The sequence below is a fragment of the Rhea pennata genome, chromosome 2, assembly GCF_028389875.1.
Source record: "Rhea pennata isolate bPtePen1 chromosome 2, bPtePen1.pri, whole genome shotgun sequence".
In the NCBI taxonomy this organism is placed as follows: Eukaryota; Metazoa; Chordata; class Aves; order Rheiformes; family Rheidae; genus Rhea; species Rhea pennata.
Window position 1 is genome coordinate 70977746 of NC_084664.1, and position 26975 is coordinate 71004720.

Consider the following 26975-nt stretch of genomic DNA (forward strand, 5'->3'; position numbering starts at 1 on the left):
TTTGTGTAGGCTTCAGGAAAATGGAAGGGTTAATGGCAGAGGAATCCTTTGACAGTGGCTAACAGGGTGAGGACTCACCTTGGGCTCAGAAAGTCCTTGAATTAAATATTGCTGGAGAAAAGTATTGCATGCCGGAGGGACTATCTGTATATTTTGCCCTGTTTTAGTGGCTCTACCCAGGTAACCACTAGTAACCACTGGGGGTCTTTTGATTTGCTCTTCCTGAGGTACCACAATACCTGTTTGATGCATGAAGTGGATGGAACAAATTCATTCCCTTCCTTCTTCCAAAAATCCACTTACTACATCAGTAGATGGACTATAAAACTCACATCAAGGATTTATCAAATATTACCAGATACTATGCTTTGAGACAGAATACTAGACTATGGGATTTTGGTCTGATTCAGCATGTTATTCTCTGTGGATGGAGGTGAGGCTTGAAATTTTAGATCACAGGAAAATAGGAGGAAAGGAAGAGAGAGAGAGATAGCCAGCTTGCCACTGCTCCTGTTAACCTCAGTGTTCTTACATACTCATCAGTGATCTGCTTATGGATGTAGGATGTTGCTTTGTCAGAAATGATGACAAAAGATTTTCCTACTGTTACATGTACAACCTGGATCTGCTTTTCAGGTCAGGAAGGTAGCAATAATTTTTCACTAATAAAAACTAGAAGAAAGATATGGAAGTGTCTGCTGTTGTCTGGTAATAATGTGGGGGAAGAAAATAATAGTCTAAATGAAACTAATTCCCAAAATAATGTGTTTTGGATCTGGATCCACATTATTTTTTTCCAGGTTTTTCATGGCTATTCAAAACCATTTTCTAGGTTTTGTACAACCTGGATCTGCTTTTCAGGTCAGGAAGGTAGCAATAATTTTTCACTAATAAAAACTAGAAGAAAGATATGGAAGTGTCTGCTGTTGTCTGGTAATAATGTGGGGGAAGAAAATAATAGTCTAAATGAAACTAATTCCCAAAATAATGTGTTGTTAATAATGTGTTCACTACATTTGATTCTGGATTTTATATAGATGTCATTTACTTTATTATAACATTTTTTCAATTTCAGATGTTTCTCCTAGTAATATATTCATAGAGATATAAAAGTTCAGAAGTCCTTTAGTCATTTTAAAAAGACACAACCATGTTATGTTGGGTACTGATCCTGTTCTTGTTGAAATAGAGAGTTGGAGTATTGGATGACTTCTATAATTTCTTCAGACAGTTACACTTCCCTGTAACTGTCACGAATTCAGGTCAACAACTGATAATAGTGTTTCATCACAGACAGAAACTTCTTAGTGTTAATCATGGTTAGAACTGTATATCTCCATTACTGAACTGTAAAAAAAAATAATAATAATAAAAATAAAAAATCCTGCTCACAAGCATTGTACGGGCCTTTAGACTTTCTACCTTTTTTTTTGAGTAATACTTCTCACAACAAGGGTGCATTGTGCATTTATTTCACAGACAGTTTCTGTAAAATCACATTAGTCTTTTGGCTATATCTTGTTAGAAGAAGAACAAGGCAGGGACAGGCACCTTTATGTCAACTCAGTATTTTCATGTACTCATCATTTTATGCTCTTTTTCATAGCAGAAGCCCGAATCAGGCCTTAGGCCATATTTTACTGCTTCCAAGCAAATGGATTGGTTAGTCTTTTCTGTCAAAACCTAGAAAATTGTTTTGAATAGCCATGAAAAACCTGGAAAAAAATAATGTGGATCTATATAGTAATTACTGCAGTAGCTGTAGAAAAAGTTTTAGAGGTTCTTTAATTTTATGCAATTTTCTGGGTTTCAGTGAGATCTTGTTTAATTATGCTTGTACGTACGTACGTACATACATACACACACACATATATATATATATATAATTTCTCTATCATCACTCACCTATGCCTGTAGTATCATTCTGTTTTGAGATATTGTCTTTGAGTTTAGGGCAATAATCTTGTGCTAAGATTTTCTCTACTTCTGAAAATGTTTTTCCATCTGTTCTGTGGTTTGAGTGGGCCTTCCTCAATGCCATGTTTTCTTCTTTTTTTTTTTTTTTTTTTTCCACATGGTAAACACAAAACTGCATACTATGCTCATCTGGTCATATTCTGTTAATAAATTCCTAGAATAGTCCTCCCAACAAGATTCTGCTCCATTTTCTATTCCAAAAATGACAGCATCTTGTTTTGGTGTGCAAACTGCCCCTGTAGGCAGTGTAAGGTTGTAACCTGATGTAATGTTACTGCAAATGGCACGGCAACCTTGTGTTTCCTCTCCAGTATAATGAGACTGACTGCATTGATATGCTCTACTTTTATCTCTTATCTAAGCTAAATTAACTGAAGTGACTTTTTGCCATCTGTGAAATAAATGCAAACTCTCTGAAGTGCTTGTCTGCAGAAGTTGTCAGTGTGTTCTTCTCCTGTAAATGCAAAACTGATTGTATTATCCATACCCATGGCCTAGTTTAATGTAGGCATTCCTATTTCTGGCATTTGTTCAGAGTCCAAAAGATGCATCCCTTTTCTATTTATGAAAAAATATTTTGCATAAAACACTGTTGTATGCTTTTAATGTCTTCATAATGCTGTAGCCACTGTTTTCTTTCTTTTTTGCTTGTTTTCTAGATTTTGAGGAGACTGATTCGTAGTAACTATATCAGTCATAATGCCTTTTATTCATTACTTTGTTATTAGTGACAGATCTCTCTGCTGTTATAAACAGGCTTTGGAACTGCAAAACAGTCTGTGTCTCATTCCTTCCTCATATAGTTAAGTAGAGGATTAAAACCTCTGCAGCACTATTTTTGTTATAAGCAGGCTTAGGGTTTTTTGGCAATACAGAATGCACCAATGCTTCCACAATTGCTTTGATACTTTATTGTTTTACCATTTTTGATACATTGTTTCCTGTCTCCTGTAAAAATGTCATTTTTTCCATCATTACACATTGTTTAACTCTCAAATGTTCTTCAGAAGAGCTTATATCCTTGAAATAGACTATTTTTTGACATTTTTTCTTTAAGGTCTTGTAGAGAGCCTCAACTTCCTCTAACCTTTATAAAGATGAGTGTTTAGTTTGGGTTGGTTTCATTCTTGATGAGATTCCCAAATCCCTGCTAATAAAAAGTGATATATGCCTCTATAGAATACTAAATAATTTATGAATAGATGTATTCTTAACAAATATTTTGAAAATTCACAAAATATTACATAATTTTTCTTAAAATGAAAATAAATGGGCATATAGAATATAATGTTTAGAGATTAAAGTGTTATTTTCTCTTGCCATGTCATTGTTGCAGCTGTGGTGAAAGTCTTGCACAAAAGTATGTCAGCAACCATTCTTAATTAACTCATGGTAGCGTGCCTGATGTACATACATGTTCATGCTCTCTCTCCCTCTGTGTACAGATACATCTCTAAAAGAGAGAAACAGCTTCTTAAAATGAAGTAAATAGAGTGATTTCATTAACTGACATGAATATTCTTCAAAATTACACATATAATTTTGTTTTGGCATTTCCTGATTGATGTCTCCTTAGTTTCTAATAAATAACCTACTATATAAGCTACAAACACAAAATTTTGTAGTGTAGTAAGTTCCAAGGTTAAATTATTAAACTTGTCAACCTTATAATCTCAGTGAGACTGTAATTTATAAATATAGTGTAAAAATATAAAATCATCTCCTCCCCCCAAGAATTTTGATGAGTATGACCTTTACATGCATTGGTTTGTTTTTCATTTTATGAAGTATGCTGGAGTAGGAGCTGTAACAGAAAGAGCTGGGAAAGCCAGTACACAGTGAACACATTTTTAAAATTGTTTTCACTGATGAGAAGGCATACATTAGTATTCTTATCTCTATCTCCCTGTCTAGGTATTTGAAGATTCATGTCTGAATTCAATTAGAATTTTAAAAATTTATATGTTTGCTCTATTATAAATTGATAAAACTGTTGTGTTTTGGTATTTTCTTGCTGTTGTGATCCATCTTTTAAGTCACAAATGATGCCTTTGGGCTGTCTGTAGTTCAGCAGGAGAATTCTTGGAGCATCCATCTGCTATGAACATGAGAGTTTGAAGGGAAGCAAGGGATATACAGAAGCAGGCTGCTGCTGGGCCAGGACCACTGCCACTTCCTGGGAAGTTTGGAGGCAGTCCCGGCTGCCTTTTCCCTGGCTCTGCTGTGTGCAGGGACCCTTCTTGTGCATTTTACAGTGAGGCTGCAAGACCAGGAGTCGTGGGAGAGCAGCAGCTGCAAGGAGATTGCCCCATTGTTTAGCGTTCCCCACTTCAGTGCTTTTCAGTGAAATCCAAGTCCTTCTTAGAAATTAGGTATAACTTCCATTTATATATGTAAACTAAGATTTATAAATATAAGCAAGTAAAGTCAAATTGCTGTAGTTGAAGAAGAAAATGATAGCAGTGAAGGAATATATCAAACTTGAAATGACAGTGCTCTCTCATCTGTTTTGCATGCTTGGAAATGTTACAGTAATTGGCTACCCCTCAAAAGCAGATCTCATTTTTTACGTTTATATCATGTTTTTGTGAAGCATTTGATAGTTACAATAACTACGTTCACAATGATGTATCAGAGAACCAAGACTAGGAACCAGGAGTAGGAAGGTTCCTCTTACTTTAGCCATGGAATAGTGAAGTGTGTGGTCTCTTACAGACCAGGGAGATGTGAACCTACCAAGGTCTATTTGCCTATCTTACTTAAATGTCTTAAAGGGGATGAGGTGGATCTCTGTCTAGATTAGGGTTTGTGAACATATAGTCTTGATGATTAACTGAAAGTAGATACCTGGCTTTTAGAGGCTAATGTGGATGCCCTGAGATAACCCCCTATCCTAGATAAGGGCGGTGTTAGGCATCTTAAAGGTGGCATTAAAGAGCACCTTAGTCAGAAACTTAAAGTAGCTTACAGTATAGACAGTATATGTATACATTCTCAATATAGGTAAAAACTTATTTTTACATTACTGTTATCAGTTTATATCCTCCTTGTCATTTTAGTGACATGTTGTAACTGATAGGCATTTGCTTTTCTGAATATCCAAAATAGGAGTGAAAAGATTCACCTAGCAGAAGCTTGGATACTTGGGTGACACAGGCAGAATAAAAATACATCTGGAAGTCCACAAAAGTGAATACAGAATAGATCTTTTGCTAAGACTGCTATTGTACAGGGAAGTTGGGAGATGAAAAAGCTGAGTTATGACAACTACTCTTTAAGTTAGGATTCATATTTGTATTTTTTAAGGTTGTATTTCTTGTTAAATGTTAATACTTATTGTTCATATATGTGCCTTTTATTATCAATCTACAGCACTTCTACATACTTCCATTTTAGAGATTTATTCCCATTTATAATTTTCTTAGGCTATTACTAACCCAGAGTTTAAATGCTTTAGGTTTGTAATCTTGGATTATTTATTTTTTTTTTTTTAGATTGAGCAAAACTCTCTGAAATTTCTTTAAATACAAAACTGTAAGGAAAAATATGTCTTAATTTTAGCAACAGTATTTGAGACCTGCTTACAGTTGTGATCTTGCAGTAATCTAATAAAGAATATGTGTCCCAGAAATATTTTTCAAGATGAACTTGCAAATTTTTCTTTTATCAGAATAACTTTATGGATTTCTTTCTTTCTTTCTTTCTTTTTAAAATAAAGGTTTCAAATTTTTTTGGTTGGTGTGTACATGACAATTAGCTTTTCTAAAAGGGAAGCATGATGTATTATATCAATTTATATATGTACTCTGTTTTTTATATGTAAAGTGAGAAATACTTTCTTTGTGCGTTAGATAGTGAGCCTTGGTAATCTGATGGAACATGCAGGTTAGATATGAGCAGGCTCTGAAGGTATCAGGTAAAATTCAGTGCCCAAACGTATGTGCCAGACAGCCGTGGTGAGTCAATACTCTTCAATTACATGCTGCATTCCCCAATTGAGCTGATGCATAACTGCATTCGATAAAATGTCTTTTCATAGTTTTGGCCTCTTTCTTGACTTAAGAAACCTAGGAATGAGTATTCTGATATGTTCCAGAAGACGTTGACTTTCTTGTACAATATAAGTAATGCTCAGTGAAGGAGGCAGAAACACATGGTGAATCAGCAGCAGGGTGGTGATTACCTCATTCTATGCCAAATTGCATTTCCTATCTCCAGCATGTAAATTTTGGGCAAATTTGTTGAAATCTTTAATCTGTAATTAGGCTTATAAACCTCTTAGACCTTTTGGATTTCTTCACCCTTTTTAAATAATGGAATACAACATTATTATGCTGTGCATCTTTTTGATGTATTTTCCAGAGAAGGCTCTCTTGGAGGTTTTCTCCTAATACCTTTTTTTCCCTTCATTTTCCTAAAATGCAGAGGCAAGGATCCTGTTTCCATCAAGGAACGAATTGAAAATACCTGTGGTACAAGTGACAGTGGTACATAAGAATAATGTTATCTTGGCAGTATTGAGCATAATTTTTCTCAACAGACTAAAATAAATACGTATTCCTAACAGTTGAATTTATCCAATGAGTTTTCTTCTGTTGCTCTGTTTAAAAAATACTAATTAAAATGTCACTACTTTTTCAGCCGTTAATACATGAAAATTGGCAAAATAAATCACTTCCATTGCTCCCCGTTGGTCTGTGGCAGTTCCTTGTGTGAATGCCATGATTTGCCTCAGGATGTGTCAAAGCCTGGAAGGATGAGGATTTTTGTGCTTGATGGTATAAGTATGTGTCTATATTTGTGTGTGCGTATACATACATACATACATACATGTATACATATATGTATGTATGTATACACATCATATACATACATCATACACATCATATTCTGCCCAAATATAATTTTTCCTCATTGATTCCTCGTTTTAAGATATTTATTACAAAAGTACTCTAATTCTTTTTTCTTTTCTCATGAATTTTTATTTTAGCAATATTCTTTATTTGAGTTCAGATTTCATTTTTCTTGTTACATATCTTAAATATTGCCTGATTGTTAAAGAAATCTACAGGAATTTTTTTATTACTAATATAGCAGCATTAAATGATCAGTAAGTACATATTCAATATGCAATAAGTAACCAATATATTTTCTTCTGAGGTCATTTTCTGGGTGTTTTGATGAATTTATTTGCTCATACATTGAACTGACAGAATTTGCTATCACATATGCTCTTCTAGTAAACTTCTGGTTTATCTCTTCAGCTCCTGGTAGTGTAGATTTTGGAGGACTTGCTGGCATTCTCTTTTCATAGGCGGGATGTCTTATCTGCTTTGGTACTACTCTTATCTAACAATATACAGAAACTAATGTATATCCTTCTTCATCTTAAGCACTGGTATCTTCCAGGCAGTAAGCTGGAGGCGTAAGGAATCTCTAAAACATATTTGCTGGTGCATAACAGAACAGCTGGTATAGACTGCTTTAAGAGAAGGGGAGGGGAAGGTAATAAATAGTATCATTATTTTTAAACTGGTTTAGATTAGGACACTCTTTAATTCACAGTTTATGCTTTTGGCTCATCTGGAAGTTTCTTGGCATCCTTATGTTCATTTAGGGAACTACTTTTTTTTTTTTTTTTTTTTAGGAAATGCATTCTGGAGTTTAATCCAAAGGTTTACAAACCTGCTGTCTCTCCTCAGTATTTTTAAGATTGTCTGTGGTTTTGTAGATTTCACTATTATATTTGACGTTTCTGCTGTCTTTCCGAAATCATGCTTTTTTGTACATATTTCTTAGTTCTGTTACCATTTTTTAATCTTTGTATGTTGCTGTTTCTTCACAGTTACATTTTTACTGTCTAGCACTTGTATCTTATTTTCCAAAACATAAGTTAGCAGTAAGTTATTTTTATCCCATTTTGGTTTTTTATTTCTCCATTTCTTTGCCTTTCTCTGATCGGTGAGGCATATTTTGGCCATTGCTTGTTTCTTTACTTGAAGTAATTTTCTATATAGTTTATACATAAACCAGCCCAAGATACCTCCTGTCATTTTTCTTTTTAGATATTTTTGAAGGTTACAGAATTTAGACATAATGTTGCCAAGACCTGTGGACTTTTGGAATAGTTTGCATGACCTTTCCATGTATACACAGTTTCTTTAAGATCCTTTATATATTCTTGCTTACAAGTAGTAAGTAGCATATGGACTTTTCATCTGAGAATAGTTTTCTGAAAATTTACAGATGGTTTTGCACTTATATTAAATGTAGTCCCTTAACTTACAGGTGCAGAGAGAAGAAGTATGATTATTACAGCTTGCCAAAAACCTCTGTTGTGATAGCTTTTTATAATGAGGCTTGGTCAACACTACTACGAACTGTTCATAGTGTTCTTGAGACATCTCCAGATATCCTTTTGGAAGAAGTTATCCTTGTGGATGATTACAGTGACAAAGGTAGGAATAATAATTCTAAATAATGGGGGGTTTTGTCAGCCAAAGATGCACTGTTATGTTCATGCACCTATAGTTCTACAACATAGGCATCTAATTGGAAATAGACTTTCTATAGCGTACTAGTGCAAATTTCAAGTTTTGGTTTTGATTTAGTTTAGAATAGGTAAGCATGCTGGCAACGTGAATGCTTGCATAACAGATAATTATAGTCTCATCAAAGAACTTCAGCTTTCCTAGTTTGAGTAAGTTCTTAGTGTCCTAAGGTTGCACTGGAGTCAAATATAATGAAGAGCTGTTATATCCTCATTAATAGATAGTTAATAGATAACTATTTTCATTTGAATTATGAGACCCAACACAATACTAGTATTTTCTACCACACACGAATTATGTTAAGAATTACACTTTTATGTAACACTTTTAACAATTTGGAAATGGATTATAGAAACAAACATAAAATATTTGATTTCTTAAAAGTAAACATTAATTTTGTCCATCCACATTCTTTGCTTTTTCCTTGTCCTTTTCTATAGACAGTATAGCAGAATCAACATTCAAAATACCCGTAAGGCACTGCTTTAAGTAATACAATAATGAACAAATTGCATTCTGTAATATGACATAAACCAATTTGTTGCAGAACTTTTTTTTTTTTTTTTTTTTTTAACAGAACATTTAAAGGAGACTTTGGAGAACTATGTGGCTGGCTTGCGCAAGGTGCGCCTTATCCGTGCGAATAAGAGGGAAGGACTGGTTAGAGCACGGCTGCTGGGGGCTTCAATAGCAAAAGGGAACATCCTGACTTTCCTCGATTGCCACTGTGAATGCCATGAAGGCTGGCTTGAACCACTTCTGGAAAGGTAAAGTTTTTCTCTGTGCTGTTTTTCTGTTCTGTAGCAGAGTGAAAAAAACCTGTCTGGCACATTTCTGTGTTCTGCAGTGGAAAAAAACACTCTTCATTTACCAAAGGTCACATCTGGGTGGTCTCTGAGGCAGTGTGAGTGTTTCCTTCTGGCAGTGGAAGAGTGAATGGAAGTGTGGAAAAGCAGGAGGTGGATTTCTGTTTTCTTCCATAGCACAAGAGTCCGAGGACCAGGCTACTCTTCAAAGAAGTGAAAAATTGTTTTCAGGAAGGGGAGTCCCTCCCCCAGCTTTGAAACTACCTTTGCTGCTCTGTCAGCCTACAAAGTGAATGAAATGAAGGTCTGGAAAGACGAGGGCCCTGAAAAATCCACTCTTGTGGGGCAACATACACAGAACAGATGGGAAGTGAAGTCAATAAGCTCTGTCTTCAGAGTCTTCAATTAATCCATCTTTCCAAAATGATTCTGATACAAAGCTTCATGGGGTAGGTCAGAGAGAAATTAACATTATGTCTGCACTGACTATTACTTGCATACTAATCTGTCCTGGGATACTGTAATTTTTCATCTGTACTATGTAGTTTTTAATCTATACTGTAGACACAGGGCATCTTGGTTGGGCAGGTGAGAAAATTTCCATTAATAAAAAAGTACAGGATACTAGATCTCCATTGAAGTTCCATATATTTATGATCTTTTTGCAGCCTCACCCATGTGCAGTCACTGATCATACATGAGCTGTCCCTGATGCAGGCTGAGCCACAGGTGCACCCCACTGCAGCATCCTGCCACTCATGTGTGCCTACACAAGGCTCCATTGCTTCTGCCACTGGCACTGGCACTTTATGGCTAGACCCTCTCTGAGGCCAGAAGCAGGTTGTTACAGTGCCTGAGTCAGACCTCAAAAACATTGCATCTAGAAAACCAGTTCTCTTCAAAACATAATAAAAAATTCCTCATGATTAATATTTTGATTCATATCCTGGTAAAGTTTCCCACCAATTCTTGTGAACTTTAGAGAAAGACTAGAAAAAAAAAGATGTGTACAAACTGGGAGAGATACTGCCAAGAGCACATACCATAACAAGGAGTGTGAATCTTTCTGATTCTTAATGGAACTTGTACTCTCAAATTTTCAAATGCACATCAGGAACTTATCTGGAATTACTATTTTCTTCTTACAATTGTCATATATAATTTGTTTCCAAAATTTCACATAAGATATATTTCAGGTAATTGTGGAGTAACTTTGAACAATGCAGATAATATAAAGAAAAGAAAAGAAGTAAAAATGGAAGAATAAACATGTTTTTAATGTTTGTCTTCTGAAGAAACAACAAATAACAGTGGAAAAAGTTCTGTAATTTCTTCAGTTTTTGCAAGTCACTAGAGGGCAGCCTTAACAAAGAATTTGGATAATTAGTAGTAAATTGCCTTCTGTAACGAATTATCCAGGTAATCTCTTGGAATTTGTAACTTTCTTGTAATTGATGCAGGTGTACATCTCTAATGGCATGTTTGCGTGGCATAGGTTAGCTCAGATGCATGGAAGCAATTGAATGTAATGTTTGTAATGCAAACACAGTTGTGTTCATAAACTACCTAAGTTTTTTGCCATCTGGTTAAATCTTAGCTTACAGAAAAAAGGATGACTTTTCACTTACCTGATTTCTTTTGTAAATGAAATTGTGTGTCAGATACTTAACTTTTACTCAAAGTAAAACAAAGCATTTTTATGTTTGACTGAGAAATTTTTTCCTTTGTGTGTATCATTATCATTGCTTTGTACATAAATGTTCTGCAGATGAGACCGAAGATGGCAATATTTGTATAAGACATCCTCTTCACATTGCCAAATCAGATTTTAGAAGGAGAAAACAACTGTGTCGCTCTGATAGTTCTTCTTTGCTCTGTCCTGTGTCCCCTGTGGCAAAAAAGGGACCATTTTGTACCTGAGCCAGTCTTCCTCGACTCAGATGAAGTTCCTTTGGGATAACCTGCAACTAACCACTACAAGTGACTGTAATTTCCATGAGTTTGGCTTACCTGAGCCATAGCCCCTTGTTCAGCCTGCACATTTTAAGCCTACTAATCTTGTGAGTGACTAAAACCCCTTGAATGATAGAGGCATCAGACTTCTTCCTTGTTTTGCAATAGAACACATGTATTTTTTCTGCTTATTTAGAATATAGAAATCAGAAGATACAGGGCTAAAACAAGTTCCAGCATCTTAAAGTCAGATAAGCCATTTAGGTCTCTCTTGCTAGCTCAGTGACAAAGGCTAGTATAGAGAAGATTATTAATGGTTTATGGGAGAGAAGTCTGATGCTGTGTTTGTGTGCATTGAGTTTGATCTCTGCTCATATTGAGAACCTTTCCAGAAACTGAGGCAAAGGCAAAGGATCCCACAGACTTTTTAAGTGCAAATGCAGAATTGCTTTTGGAGAGGAATCCAGAAAACCCTGCATGGTATTAAGAAATGGGGAAAAGGAGTTTATCTCCTTGCAGAAGTAGACATCAGCCATGATGTATTCTTAGTACTGATAAAGATCTTAGTAGTGATAATTATCACTACTAAGTGATATCTTTATCACTACTAAGTGATATCTACTATCTTTAAATTAGCTTTGCTGTTTTATATGAGTCCTTCCCCAGCACTATCTTGATTGTCCTTTTTATATCCATGGTATCAGAGTTTCTTAAGGCCTCCTTTGTGTATATTCATGTGCATTTGAATAGCAGAGATTTAATTTCCATGTAGGAACTTCATATATATATTTATATTTATATATTTATATTTAAGTTCAGAGTATCTTTCCAAATTACTGTTGTAGTGTTCAGTGTAACTTTTTGGAGGCGATTGCATTTGTAAGAATTCCATCACTTTAAGGCTCATAGAGTCTATCTGCCTTCTTCATCCCGGCAAAGTGATACAGTCATGCAGAGACATGCTGTGGTTTCACCTCTGAGGAGATCCTGGAATTCCACTTAAATCGGTGTCCGTGTCATTTCTCCCTTAATATCTGTAAGGCAGCCACCTGTACAAAGCAAAACAACTTTTTGCTCAGAATGTTGTGCTTGATACACAACCAATTAAGATGCTGAAGAAAGGAACGTGTTGTCTGAAGACATCTGGCCTACTTCCCTCATACTGTCCCAGAAGAATGCTGCTTACCACATGCCTTCATTTGGGTCCATCTTGATGCATCCTCCTGATGTACCCTCCATGAAAATTTGCTGACTGTTCGTGTAGCCATTCTTTCCTTGTGTTGGAGCAGGAGTTGAAAAGGAGCAGAAATTTACATTTGTGTTTGTAAGGATTCTCTGTCACTCCCACTTTTTTCTTTTACAAACCAATTAGAATCTGGGAGGAGGAAACAGCTGTCGTCTGCCCTGTTATCGATGTTATAGACTGGAATACGTTTGAGTACTTGGGAAATGCTGGGGAACCACAGATTGGTGGATTTGACTGGAGACTTGTCTTCACTTGGCATGTAACACCTGAAAGAGAGCAGAAACGAAGGAAGTCTAAGACTGATGTGATCAGGTAAATTTTTATGCAGCTTATTTTTAAACTGTGAATGTTGTAAGTGCTTTTGACTTCAATTGGAAATTGCAGGTGCTGAAAAATATTCAATAAACGAGTGCCTATCATTTATTAGTTCCCCCTTTTCAGAATATCTCCTGATCACCATGTTACTGGAAGAAAATTTACTCTAAAAGCTGAAATTCCTGTGTAGTCTTTGCTGTGAAATTCTTATTACATAAGTAACCACTTGACTTCTACAGCACAAATTGCTATGGATGCTTAGTAGTATGAGGAAAACCATAACTGATCAACTAGTATTGAAAGATTGCCTTTGTGCAAAGCAATGAAGCCCACATTGTATAAAAAGTGTCATGGTCAATAATGAAAAAGAAAAAATCATAAACCAGTAAAACAAGAGAAGTAATTTTGAATGCTTTATGTGCACTGTAGCCATTGTTGTGGTTCCTTGCTTTATTTTCAGAAGTAAAACAATTCAGCCAGTTCTTCATTTGGGATGGAGTGCTACAGCTCTTCACACCCCAGTTTCTCTTGGGAGTTCATACAAACGTCTTCATAGTGGGTTTTGTTTTATTGTAAGACAAGATGCAATCAGTAGGTGTTATTTATCAGCCCATAATGTGTTTTTAGAAGAGGTAAAATGAGTCTACAAACAGTGAATCTGGAAAATGGACATTGTAGATAAGACCTGAGGGTCTACTTCACTCTTAACTTGGAAGCTGCTGTAGTGCAGCAGTACGTTGTATTAAATGAAGCAGCTGTTTGATATTTTTAACACCACCATTTTATTAGTCCTTTATATATAATCCATTATCTTAAAGCCTAAACCAAACACAGAATGGTTTATTTTCCTCAGCCTTTTCTAAGTTGCTTAGCATGGTAATACCCAGGACTTCACAAATATTTATCCTCAACTGAGAGAGGATAACATGTTTTCTAATAGGAAAAGTGAGGCAGTAATTTAGTGCTTCTCAGCCTACGTTAGTCCACATCCTTGAAAATTTAAAAGATAGATTACATTTTTTTAAAGTCTTTAGCTTAAACATAGTGTTTTTCTTCCCCACAATAAGAATTGACTTTGGACTGCCAAGAAAAAAAGGTGCTGAGGGATAAAGCTGCAAGGTGGACTGAGGACTGTGAGCTTGACAAGTGCTGCAGTTACTTGGGGAAAGCAGCGGTGCTCATCAGAGAGAGTGGTACAGCTGACAGCAGTGCTTGGGAAAATTAGATTTGGAGTGAGATGGAAGAGTCTGAATATCATAGAATATCATAACAAGCTCTTTATCCCTTTTAATGTTATAGAATGGTAAGGTTGGAAGGGACCTCTGGAGATCATCTAGTCCAACCCTCAGCGTAGCCCATACAGCAATTGAACCCATAACCTTGGCACTAGCAATACCATGCTCTAACCAACTGAGCTAAACCTGCCCCCAATGTTTATGAAGTTTTTCTTCACCATCTCGCCTCATTTCTTCCCATACTTTAAAATAACATATGACAGTGTAAGATGGAGATGCTTCAAAGAGATTGCTGTTAAAATTATTTTGGACAGATTAAGAATAATACACTTAGTATTTGCTAATTTTCATGGGCAAAATTCATAAAGTGTTAGACGAATTTAGGTCCATCCAGCATTATATGCTTGGCACTTTAAAGAGGGTAGTTTTCCAAGACTACAAACAATTAGGAGCAAAACTGGACAAATTCTGTTGTACATATCCATTCACACACTACCCTACTGAAAGCATATCCCTTAACTGCTGTCAGTTCTGGGCTTTGTAATCTTTCAAAATGCCTGTTTGGTGTGGTTCAAATTTTTACCTCTGATTTTCTTCAAATCTGGTCAACAATTAAAACAAAACTACAGATGGATGTGCAGATATTCTTAAAAAGAAACTCTCTTTAGGGGCTGTGTTTGCTGAATTCAGCTCAATCGATATCCAAGAGTTTTTTCCGAATTGATATTAGTAGGATCAGGAATGTTGTTATTAATCACTAAAGCACAAACATGTTTACTTACTACTTAAGTAAAGTGTATAAGAGAAATTGTGAATACAATTTCAGAGCTGACTAAAATAAGTCTGCCACAAAAAAGCTTATGTTCTGTTATTTGAGGGTAAAAGGCTAGTGTCTTCATTTATTGCCAGTCACAAAGACACTGTCATTGTGAAAATTTTTCTTAAAACAGTACTTAACTTTTCTGATTTCATTGCTATTTTAATACATTCTGGAGCTCTTTTCTGATACAATTTTGTTACTACAAAATAAATTAAGTGGCCAAAAAATAAAATACTTAACTGATCAGTGGCTCACTGTTACTTTTTATCCAGAAAAGGACTGGGAAAATGATAAATGAAATAGGTCATATTTTTGATGAATTGTATTGTTTCTTTAATTTGTATATTTTTGGCGTTTTATTCAGTTCAGAGTTACTTTCCTGTTTTATAGATCTCCAACCATGGCAGGCGGATTGTTTGCTGTGAGCAAGAACTATTTTGATTATCTTGGTTCTTATGACACAGGAATGGAAGTCTGGGGGGGAGAAAACCTGGAATTCTCATTTAGGGTAAGTGGCTCCCTTGTTTTTTTTTTTTTTTTTTTTCTGAGAATAAAAAGAAAATTCTTATTTATTTCTTCATCTCCTTTTAATTAATGAAATAGCTTTACTATAAGCAAGTTTAAAGGAGAGATATTCATTGAGATGTGTGCATGAATCTCTTCATTGCTTTTATGCTTCAGTATGTCTGTGTTTATCTTCAAAATAGCCCTTTTAAAACCTTTTTTTGACTATGTCTTTGTTTTGAATGCCAGTATAAAATGTAGAATAGTGGTGTGATGTTTGTTTTTGAAGTTTACATTTTGTGGTATGGAGGGGATAGCTGGAAAGAAACATTTATAATTCTGCTAATGTAATTCTGGAACTTTTATAGCAGTTGACAGAGTGAAAGGAAGAAGCTGATAGAAGTTATTAGTGGGGTAGAACAGGCCAACTTGTACTACTTTAAGGTTCTATTCTGTCAGGAAAGGTTTATATAAAGATTTAAAAAGATGGTGGAAAAACTTCCAGGAACTGTAAAGTATTATCCCACTGCAACGTGAGCCTAGGCTTAGATGTTAAGCAGGTAGATAATTGTGCTGAAATGATTTGTGCTGAGTGAAAACTGTTTTGGGGGAGATCAGGGGCAATGAACATGCTTTGCCCAGATGGCAGTCTTTTTCTCCTCTGAGATTAGAGGTGATGCTCTAGTGCTGGGAGGCCAGCAGCAGCTTCTGTTATAAAAACTCAGAGGTGGCCCTCTTTCTGTTTGGTTCTCCACTGCTTATGTGTAGCACTTTGTGGGAAGGCCAAGGCTTACTGGTAGGACAAGTCCAAACCCCATTGTATGACAGGGAGTGCCCCTGCTCAGTCTGTTGTTGCTTTAGACCTGAGCCATCATCGCTGTTCACCTCTGTCAGGCTTTGACAGCAATCTTCTTTTTGATGTCACTGGTTCACAGATCTTTGACCCCTGGTATTACAGAACCGTATATGAGCTGTGGCTTTACCACTTCAACCCTGAGAAAGAAGGTAGTCTTCCCATGGGCTTGAGAAAACATCAAAGGCTGCTTGAGCACAAGGAGTAGCAGAAAGGGACAGCAGCAGAGTTCCCAGAAGTTGGAAGGCTGAAGTGCCTGCAGAGCATGAGGCCATACCGGGTACCTGGTAGGATGAGAGGCCTGTGGGGGCACCAACCTGATGGCATGGGGCAGGTACTCAGCAGCTGTAGATGTGCTATCTGTCACACTCAGGCTGAGGATGAGGCAATATGGCTTGCAGGGAGAGCAGAGGGGTACTTCAATGAGAAAGCGGTATGTTCAGGGCCAGCTCCCTGCAAATGGCAGCAGGAATGAGCTTTTAGGAGAGAGAAAGTTTTGCATACAGGCCTGTGCAATGGCAGCTGATCCAAAGGCCAGCAAATAGCTGTGATTTTGTTATGCAAAGAGTATGGTAATTTTACTCGTGCAGACATAGCTAGCAGGATTTAGGCACTTGGAGCCAAATGGTGCATGACATACTTTCAGCCCCTTGTATTTATGCCTCTGGTGGTGAGGTTTCTTGTGAAAGGGAACAGAAGCAAGGATGTTGTTCTACTGTACTTCTTGCTGCCTGTAGTGCTGCAGAAGGTCAAGAGGGATAAATCAGTGTTAATTTTGTTGTCTCTGGTTTCTAGACCTGCCAGACCTTAAAATTAGGAGCAGGGATACTTGAAACTCACTGTAAATTAATTCATCACTCTTCTTGTCTCTGAAAACATTACACTTCCAGTGACATGCAGACTTGTTCTCAGGCCTCCACTTTCTTGTACTTTGATTACTCTAAACTGGAGAAATTCTCTGTACCTTTAAAAGGTGCAACGAGGGCAAAGCTCCGGCTGAAAGTGTTGTGACTGAGAGAAATTGAAGCTGTGTTCTGAATGCAGCATCATGTCTATGTGCCTTGATTTGGAATTTGGCTGGAAAGAATGTCACTTCATGGATGACAAGCATTGCAAATGCCTCTTTTTAAGGATTGCAAAATGAATTCATCTTCTGTTTCCTGTCTGTCATGGGAGGGTAACCCAGTTACAACTTTTCCCCCTTCTCTGCTGTGGGTCCTGCTAGTGGTGCTGTAATGTAAGTTTGTTCCTGGGATTTGCTGCTTGATACCTCTGCTGCCTATCCTTTAACTCACCATCACTGCAGGTGAGAATATACCCATGTTCAAAGAGGTAGAATTACTTACCAAAAATTCATTTCTTCTATTTGAAATTTCCTTGTCCATACTCCTGGATGATGCACCTCTAACAGCAGGGAGTTTTTCATTTTCTATTTTTTTATTATTTCTTCCTATCTAGAGCTGGAAATTTCTCTTACAGCTGGAATACTCTGGATGGGATTTATGTAACCGAGGAAACATTTTTTTTAAGCATATTTTCTCCCTGCTTCCCAGCAGATGGTGCTCAAGTGCTATCCTTGGTGCACAGGTGCAAAATGGCGAAAATGAGAGTATAACAGAAAGAATTGGGAAAAAAAAAGAAATATTTTCCCCAGACTGTAGTTCAGGAGTTAGTATCCTTTTTCCTTTTGGAGTTTACTAAATTATTAGAATGGAGGCTGTAGAGCTTATATAGGAAATTTAGTTTCCTGACAATAGACTTTATTCAAGGTGAAAGTAAAAATAATGTCACCTTATTTTTTTGAACTCAAGAAAAAGTACACTTTTATAATGACAAGCTTTGAACTAGCCAGACCTAGTAAGGAAACATACTTGCCTGCATGTGACTGCAAATGAAATCAACTGTGCTATTACAGGAACTGAAATTAGTTTGAGGGGAGAACTTTCCCCAGAGTTACTTATTTAGCATTTCATAATCACTTTGGGTTTCTGTGTTGCACTTTTTGATTTATTTTATTTATTCATTTGAATGTGATTTTATATAGAAGTTAGAATATGTTTTCCCTGTTAAATAAATTAAATCTATTGAGGAATTGTTTAGCTGAAAAATACTGTTTTTTGTAATAATAAAGGTAGAAAACTTAAACTGTGTTTTAATGAAGGAAGTAGAATATAATGAGCACTGGTTAGCAGCTTTCAGTTATTTTTTACATTCAGAATTTTAGTTCGATAGTTGTGGAATTTATTTTCGGCAGCAGTTTAACAGAGATATTGGTCAGTCTATTTTACTCGAGTTAACCGGGACTTTATCACAGAAGAATGGAAGAAGGTACTTCTTTCTTAACTACATTTGCACCTTAGTGGTCTTTATGGTCCAGTCCTCATATCTTCTGGTTAAAACCAGATTGATTAAAGCAGTAATGATCATCAAAAAATGCTTATATATGATAAAAGAAATATGAAAATTGATAGACCTTAGCATATTTTAATAGAGCTCAATATTTACTGACAAACAAATCTTACCTGATAAATTTCAACTAAAAAAAATATAAGCTTGTATATAGAAGTGATGACATTAGAAAGATACTGTTTTGAAACAAATCTTAGTGAGGGAGATTTTAAAGTGAAATTGGATAAGTGGTTTCATAACAGCTTTCAATATGGCAGTAGTGTAATTTACATTTGAAAACACGGCTAATCATTTAAAACAACAGTATAGAATTATGGATTTAGAGAAGGAATTAATAATGAAACCTTTAATCATTCTTCTATTCAAAAGAAATATATGCTGTTTCCTCAGAAGAGAAAAAGAACAGAGAAACCTACCATGAAAACTAGGAAATTTAAAATTTTAAATCTAAAAAACGAAGCTTATCTAGTGTTCCTGTAGTTGAGTAATGAATTGTCTATAATTTTAAGAAAGCCGGTTGTTTTAAAAGTGAACATATGTATGAGTGTAATTTTATCATGAAGTTTAGAGTGTCTACAATTTTATACGTAGTATTTTGCCATTCGTATTCATCAGTATGGCATCATTATCTAAAACCAAATCAGTGTAACTTAGACAACATTCAGTGATATTGTGTGTTCTTTTTCTTCTTATATGTTGGATCTTGGGCTCCTTTTCCAGCTTTCAAATTAAAAAGGTTAGTGATGGTAATATATTATGACCAAGCCAGGTACCCATACCTCTCTTCTGAAATGATGCATGCAGAAATTCGAACACAAGTAATGGTCTTCCAGTAATACAACAAGGTTGCAAGTTTTGCCAAATCAGCTTTCCAGTAGAATATAAGCAAAGAAAGAGCAAGGTTTTGGGTAAGAAATCATTCATCACTTTCTTTGTAAGGAAGCTATTAGTGTGGTTGCTGTTGGTGAATAATACTTATACATCTTGAATTGTAGACTACTATTCAGCATGCAAAAATATCGTGGGCCATTTCTCATCATGCCTGCAGAGAAAGTAAAGCTGAGATAGGGATAACTGCAAACATGATAAAACTGGAGATAGAGATATCTTGTTGTTTCTCCTAGCGATTTGCTCAGAGGTCATGAGGAGGTCATTTACTACAGTTTATTCATGGAATGAGGCAATTATTTGCCTCCCTCCCAAAATTATTCCATATCACTTACAATGCTCTGGTATTCCTGAGGAGGCATTACTCTTTCAAAGCCTGATTATATCCTTCTACTTGCAAAGATTGTAATTAAATATGCAAAATGTGAATTCTTTGTTTAGATATGGCAGTGTGGAGGAAGTCTTGAGATCCACCCTTGCTCTCATGTAGGTCATGTTTTCCCCAAACAAGCTCCATACTCGCGGTCCAAGGCTTTGGCAAACAGTGTACGTGCAGCTGAAGTATGGATGGATGAATATAAAGAACTTTATTACCATCGAAACCCACATGCTCGTCTGGTGAGTTTGAAGTTCATCATACTTAGAATTGAGTTTATTTTCAAAGAAATAACTAATAATCAGCTAACTTTTAACATGAATGACTTTTTATGTTTATTTTTTCCTTTTTTGTCTCAGCATAAAAACAAATTTATGTCTAGTTAATTTTTAATTTCTTGGGAAAATCAGAGTTTCTGTAAGACTAGGAGAAGGCCAGATTTGTATCAATTTGTGTCAAAAAAAAAAAAAAAAAAAAAAAAAAAAAAAGTTAAGCAAGGTGGCCCAAGGAATGAGGAGCTGTTTGACCTGAAATGTGTGCCTAGAAGAAGAAGAATGAAACAGCTGATACAGGATTCTCTCAATAAAGAATTACAGAACAGGAAGATGGTTAATGCTAATCAGTAAGTTTCAGTGGACAGTACACTTTTTCTAACTGGCTTGGTAATGATCTTCAGCAAGATTCCCGGTCTTCTGATAGTGGTAAAATGTGGTATTAATGTAAGATAAATGGATTTTTCAGAGTTTGATTTACTGCTTCACAATATTTGATTTAAAAAAGCTTATACAAGATCAAGATCCCAAAGATTAAATGAATTAAAAATTAATCTTGGGAACTAGGATAAAAATGTTCCTAATGGAACATTTGAAGTATCATTTCTGTTCTTTAAAATAGTTGACATTTTTTAATACAATAAAGAAGAAAATAGAAGATCTTTGTTTGCAGAAATTTGCAGAGATGAATACTGTGATACTTGAATAGATCAGTACAGCAAGCAGTGTGCAAATTCATAGCTTTGATATATTTTTAGAGAGGGGTCTGCTGTCTATATTCTTGTAATGTCTTAGAAATGACTTCTGTGAGTTGGTGGCACAGAAGTTCAAAATCAAGCCTAAAAGAAAATATTCTCTTTTATTGCCTGCTTCTGAAGTCGCTTAATCTCCCTAGACTTTTCTGTTTGACTTGAAAGTTTTCTAAGTTCCTGCTTTCTGATCTGTGCAAGGCAGGCAGTGCCTTGCCCTGGACTGCCGGACATCCAGCTCTGACCATGTCCACTCGGAGTTTAGAGACCAGAGAGGGAGTTCCTAGTGTGTTTGAGTGACCTACCCCAATAGAAATGCCTATGGACAAAATGGACTTGAAACCATTATGCTTTTAAAAGGAGTGCTACAGGAGAGAGGAGACTGAGGAGCTAAGTGTGGTTAGCTTCCACCAGGCATTCTGTTGGATTAAACTGAGCATTGGATTATTCTAGTCCATGTATGTGTGATAATTTCTACTTTAACAACTTAAAAGCCATGTAGATGTTATTGTTAGAGCCTGCTTTGAGAAAAGAGTGTATTTGGTGTATATGAAGATGGAAGTTTGCAGGCAATGCTGGACTGATTCTGGCAGTGTCATATGCAAAGAGAAAACAGCAGTAAGTGCTGATAGTTGTTCTTGTAAAGCTCTGGGCAGCTGACGTCTGTGATGACAGAGCTTTAACTGTCTTCAAAGGATATTTTTGTGTTAATATCCTAATTTTTGTCTCTTGCTTGTGTGTAAAACAGTGGATTTAAGTTGAAGGTCTTGCATTTTTGCATTTGTCAAAGCTGCCACTAGTGCATTCTAGTTTCTGTAATATTTGAAAGGCTGAATTCAGAACCTTTCATTTCATCTAACTCGGATACTCAGTTCAGAGCTAGTATGTCCTGCTGTTTGTTCATTGAAGCAGGCATTGCTGCCTCTGTTTTGCATCTGGTTTGTGTTTTCTGTTTTGAGAAAGAAAAATACATTTTTGGTTTGATGAAAAACAGTGTATCACATGACCTGCAAGAATGTGAGGACTGCGAAGAGCACATCATGCCTGACTGTCTGAAGTCCTTAGTCAATACAGAGAAATAAGTTTTGAAGTTGGACTTGAAGAGACATGACTCTGCTCCAATCTATACACAGGGGAAAGTCTTCACTGAAAGCTTTTCTCTGGAGATTTAAGATTTCATGCTAAAAGCTGGCTTTACTCCAATTTCTCTCCCAAAACTATAAAGCTAAAGGAAATTGTAAGACAAATTTTACAGTTTTCTTCAGTTAAATATATAAATATGTCTTTGTAGATAATTTGCAAGTTGATGTTGGAATAATTTAAATTTTTTAAGATTCACTCAATACTTCTGAAACTCTCAGTTATCCAGCTGAAACAAGTATATTGCCAATACGCTTTCTCAGTTTCCAGCAATCCATGTTCAGGGACATCCTTACTTGCAGAGTTTCTGGAGTTTTCTCAGACTGACTGTCTTCCAGTATATTTAAAATTTTATATGGCCTGTTCTATTTTTTGTTTGTCAACATGTGGCAAATGTAAGGATAATGAAATCAAATTCAGCACCCGAAAGTGGGGATAGTTGCTGGTTAAAAGTCCTACTTCCCACTTTAGCATAAGGTCCCTAATAATGTGTATACGTAATTTAGAAGGGAGCATCTGTTATGTTTTGTTTTTTAATGTTTTTTCCTTTCAGGAGCCATATGGAGACGTGACAGAAAGGAGATTCCTTCGAGAGAAGCTCAAATGTAAGGACTTCAAATGGTTCTTGGAGAACATTTACCCTGAGCTCCATGTACCTGAGGACAGACCTGGCTTCTTTGGAATGGTATGTGGCTCAGCAAGGAGCCTCCTTGCAGCTTTCTGAACCCCCTTACTAATACAGTATGAAGGGTGATCATGACAAACCTGTTATTTGTGTGCTGAAAGCAGTTTCGAATTTTGATAGAATTCAGTTAGAATTGGTAGACTTTCAAATATGGTTGCTATTAGTATTTTTTATTAATGAATGTTACTTGTAAAGGAGTCCTGTGAAAGAGTACAAGAACACGTTGCCAGAAATTATATTTTCCAAGTAAATTTTTGAGAGTACTAGAGGGAATAAAGGATCATTTTAAAAAAAAAAATCTTAAAAATTTGCATACTAACCAGAAAGAGCACCTAAGTGTTAATTGTCAACTTGAAAATGGGAAGTATACTTTGTAACAAGTATTTGCACATTTTAGCTGATCAAAACTGTGATGGAGGAAAGAGAGCAGCTCCTACACAACACCAAATCATACAGTTTTTTGATGTGTATGTCAAAAGCAACACTATAGTTTTTAATCTGGAAGTCACTTTTGATCAGAACAGGATCATAAGCAATTTTCATGGTTCAATATGAGAATCCTCTTCTCCTTTTTTAAGAGATGACAACTTTCTATGCTGTTTGCAGCTTACAAACAAATATAAACTATAGCCCTGTGTACATCATGTTACTAAATCTTATTTGGGAGGGATGAAGACAGAGATGTTGCAGTAAATACCTGCTGCTTCAGAAAGATCAGCAGCTGTCCTGCTATGTCTGTCCTATTAGATAAGACCTCTTGCCAGGTAGAGATGTGTGAGATGCTTTCCTACAAATGCCACATTGACTTTTAAATGGTTTTGTTGGTAACTCAACCATTCTGGAGCTATATTTCAACATTACTAGTTTTTCATCTCATCCAACCAGTATCACAACAGTGTGGTCTTGCTGTCATCTGCAGTTCAGTTGCACAATCACTCTACTGGATCTTTTCTAGAGGAGAAAAAAGCCCTGAGCATTGTGGGCATACAGAGCATGCAGTAATGCAAATCTCCCGACAGCCTTCCCTAAAAGCTTCATTATGTACTGAACCAAAAAAAAAAAAAAAAAATCCTAAGATGGAAATACTGCAGTTTTTCTAAGTTGTTTTTCCCATAGGGAGGTGCATAAATCAGCAGTGGCGCAGCAAAGCCTTTAGGAACCTCTAAGAAAGCAGCCGCTCTGTTCTATTTTTCTTTGAGCTGGCACTTAATCAGATATCTTTATGTGATCACAAGCATGAGAGGTAAACGCACACCATTATCCAGTATCTGGAATAGACCATGGTACAACATTGGTTCAATTTCTGTTTTTCTATGCTGGATTGCTCACTGATAATGTCGGAGAATTGAAGCAATAAGTCTTCGATGAGCACTTCAGTAACCTTATCCTCTTCTCCACCTCTGTCCTTCATCCTGCAAAAGAAAACCTAGAGCGTGGTGGTAATAATGTTTCAACATTTGGGGAAGGAAAAGAGATCTGTGTAGTTTTTTCAAGGTTAGCAGCATGTGTCATCCTCAAGAAAGGTTTTGACAATACCTAGAAATAATAACTCTTGTTCAGAGCTGTTTGAGGTATCTGCAGTGTAATTTAGGTAAGCTCTATATATTTCTCTAAAAATAATTCTTAGATGTTGTTGTCTAGTTATGAACATAAAGAGAATACACCATTCTTTGGCAGGAAGAATTTAAAATATGATTAAAGTACAGTTATATTCTAAGAAAGTGACAATGCAAAAGTGACACCTACTGATTCAACTGATTTGTGGATATTGAGTCCCATCTGCTAACTTCAATGAATCATTGATCATGGTCTTTATTCTTGTGTTAGCTGTGTAGTGCTTTTTTTGGTTCACAGAAATAATGTGCTTAGAAGTGTTGGTTTTGTTAACAGCTCTGCTTCGTGTGAGGCTATTTAACTGTTGAAAGAGATTGCTAAGGGATTTCTCCCTCCTTTGAAAATGTTTACACTGAAATTGAAAATTTGGCTAAAATTTACCCATAGGTCAACCATAAGTTACTGAAATAAGTGCAAGAATTACTGAATAGAATTTAGTGCCATGCACTCACAATTAAATGCTTGTGCTTGGCATATAGATGAATTTTAATATGTATACTAAGCTTGGTTGCCTAAAAATATTAGCAGCCTAAACTTTTATCAAACACATAGAGGTTTGAATATTTTTGCCTGAGCTATGATTGCATTTTTGTAAACTGACAGAGGCCTAGAAATGAGGGAGACGATGTATCTTTTTACTGGTAAAATTAGTATACTTTATAGCCAAATCATTTAGCAACCAGAAATGTGGAATTTCTCAGGGATAACTTCAATCTGCAATCTGAACAGAACCATAATTTGACAAATGGTACTATCAATATCAAGATTCCTATAGTACTGTCAAGTGTTTTCTTTCATAAAAAGCTTTTTTAACTTAAGTCAGATTTTTGCATAAAAGTTCTAGTACTGGAACAGTAGAGTGAAGTTCAAACCCTAAAATTTCATTTCTTCCACTACATCAAAAAGCCAATATTATGATCATTATGAGATGAAATTTTGAGTTTAAACTGCCCTAAGAGATAGAAGATTCACCATTTTTTATCAGTTACAGGCAATGGAAGCCAAGCAACATTAGATAGAAAGGACAACATACATTGCCAGAACCTGAGTTTATTTGATCAAAATTCTAGTGAAACTTAGCAAAATTTTATGTGAGTTCCAAAAAAAGAAAGGAGTCTTAGGGGATGTTTTAACGTTTCATATATAGCATCTTTGTAGGAGCACATGGTAAGTCTTCAGTTACTGTTTCATCTAAAGAGAAAGAAAATTTGGAAGGGACAGGTTCCTATCTGAGCTGAGCTCCCAGTGTTTTTTTGCTCAGCGATATATTAAAGCAAAGTGAACTAGAAGAAGCTCCTGAAGAGGAGTCAGCAGTATGCCCTTCCAGAAGTGTCCTAGCCTTATATTAGCTATTCAAAACTATGCTGTTTGGTCTCTCTCTGAGTCTTTCATTGTTTTCGATGTAACAGCTAAGCTTCACCAGATGAGGTAATGGCCCTGTCCTGGACTGGTCTGTCCTGTGCTGCTTGGTCTGAAGACGGAAGCAAATCCCAATCATCTCCCACTCAGCAAGTCCTTTATTTAGTAGGCAGTTGTACAAAAGGCATCCCTCTCATTCTATGTTAAGTGTTTCCCTGTGTTTGAAGGACTCTCATGAGCGGCTTGTGAATCAGATGTCTGTTTGGAAATACATCTGTGCTCAGTATTCACTAGGGCAGCATCATGCAGAGCAGGTTGCACTCTGAATGGATGTGCATTGGATTTCTTCTCAGGGCACCTCAGCCAATTGCACAGAGGCATAGGCGTGCTCTGTCTCCTTGCTTGGCTCAAGCACACGCCTTTTAAAAGCCATGTAGCACCTTGGACAGCTATGCAAACAGTGTCTATCTTGCCTTTAGGCTCTTGAATACTTATGTAGCTTTGGCAGTTTGTGTGAGACATAAACTAAACTTTGACTTAGATGTAGATTTATTTCTTCTTTTCTTGGGGAAAAAGGAATAAAAGTTATATTTTAAGACAAATAAAACTTGTATGTCCTTTAGTCTATTCTGCTTTTTTGCAGCTTTATTCATGAATCATAATGGTGAAAACTGGTAAACCCAGTTTTAAAACATATCTTGTGTTGCATCAGAGCTGTTTAGTAAAGGAAACCTTGGTGAGGTTGGGATTAATTGCAGCTCAAAAGAATGAATATGTCAAGGAGAAACTGCTAAACACACTTCTCTGGGAAAATTGAAAGCAAGTGTCAGCAATTTGAGTATTGTCAAAAAGCTTCCAAAGGAAAGAGGAAGTAGAAAATCCTCAACAGAAGATACTAGAAGTGTGAAAAAAACAGAAAAAAGACATGACCCCCTTCTGTTCTTTGCGTTATGTGATGAACCTGAATAGTCAGTTGTCCTCGGTGTCATAACAGCTACAAAGCAGTGAAAAGAAGCATTATCCAGCCCTTCAGAGTGGTAGGTATGTCAGCAATGAAGAGATGTAGAAGGTTTAAAACAAAAATGATTATGATGCTGAGGTGTGGCACTGGTTTGTTCTCAAAAGGACAAAATAGAACCAAACAGAGCAAAAGAGGTAGCTACCTTAGAAGCGGTGAGAGAACTGCCAGTATCAAATGATGACAATACAAAGAATAGCAAAGA

The 26975-nt window shown here is 36.1% G+C and overlaps 1 protein-coding gene across 2 annotated transcripts in view; it reads left to right on the top strand.

Moving 5' to 3' along the window:
* Positions 1-26975, top strand: part of GALNT12 (polypeptide N-acetylgalactosaminyltransferase 12) — a 46267-nt gene that overhangs the window by 3199 nt on the left and 16093 nt on the right. For both annotated transcript variants that reach the window (XM_062569694.1, XM_062569695.1), the window contains exons 2-7: positions 8266-8435; positions 9106-9295; positions 12660-12845; positions 15294-15411; positions 19999-20175; positions 22648-22779. In XM_062569694.1, coding sequence (XP_062425678.1) covers positions 8266-8435; positions 9106-9295; positions 12660-12845; positions 15294-15411; positions 19999-20175; positions 22648-22779 — 973 coding nt within the window. The remainder of the gene's footprint in view (positions 1-8265; positions 8436-9105; positions 9296-12659; positions 12846-15293; positions 15412-19998; positions 20176-22647; positions 22780-26975) is intronic.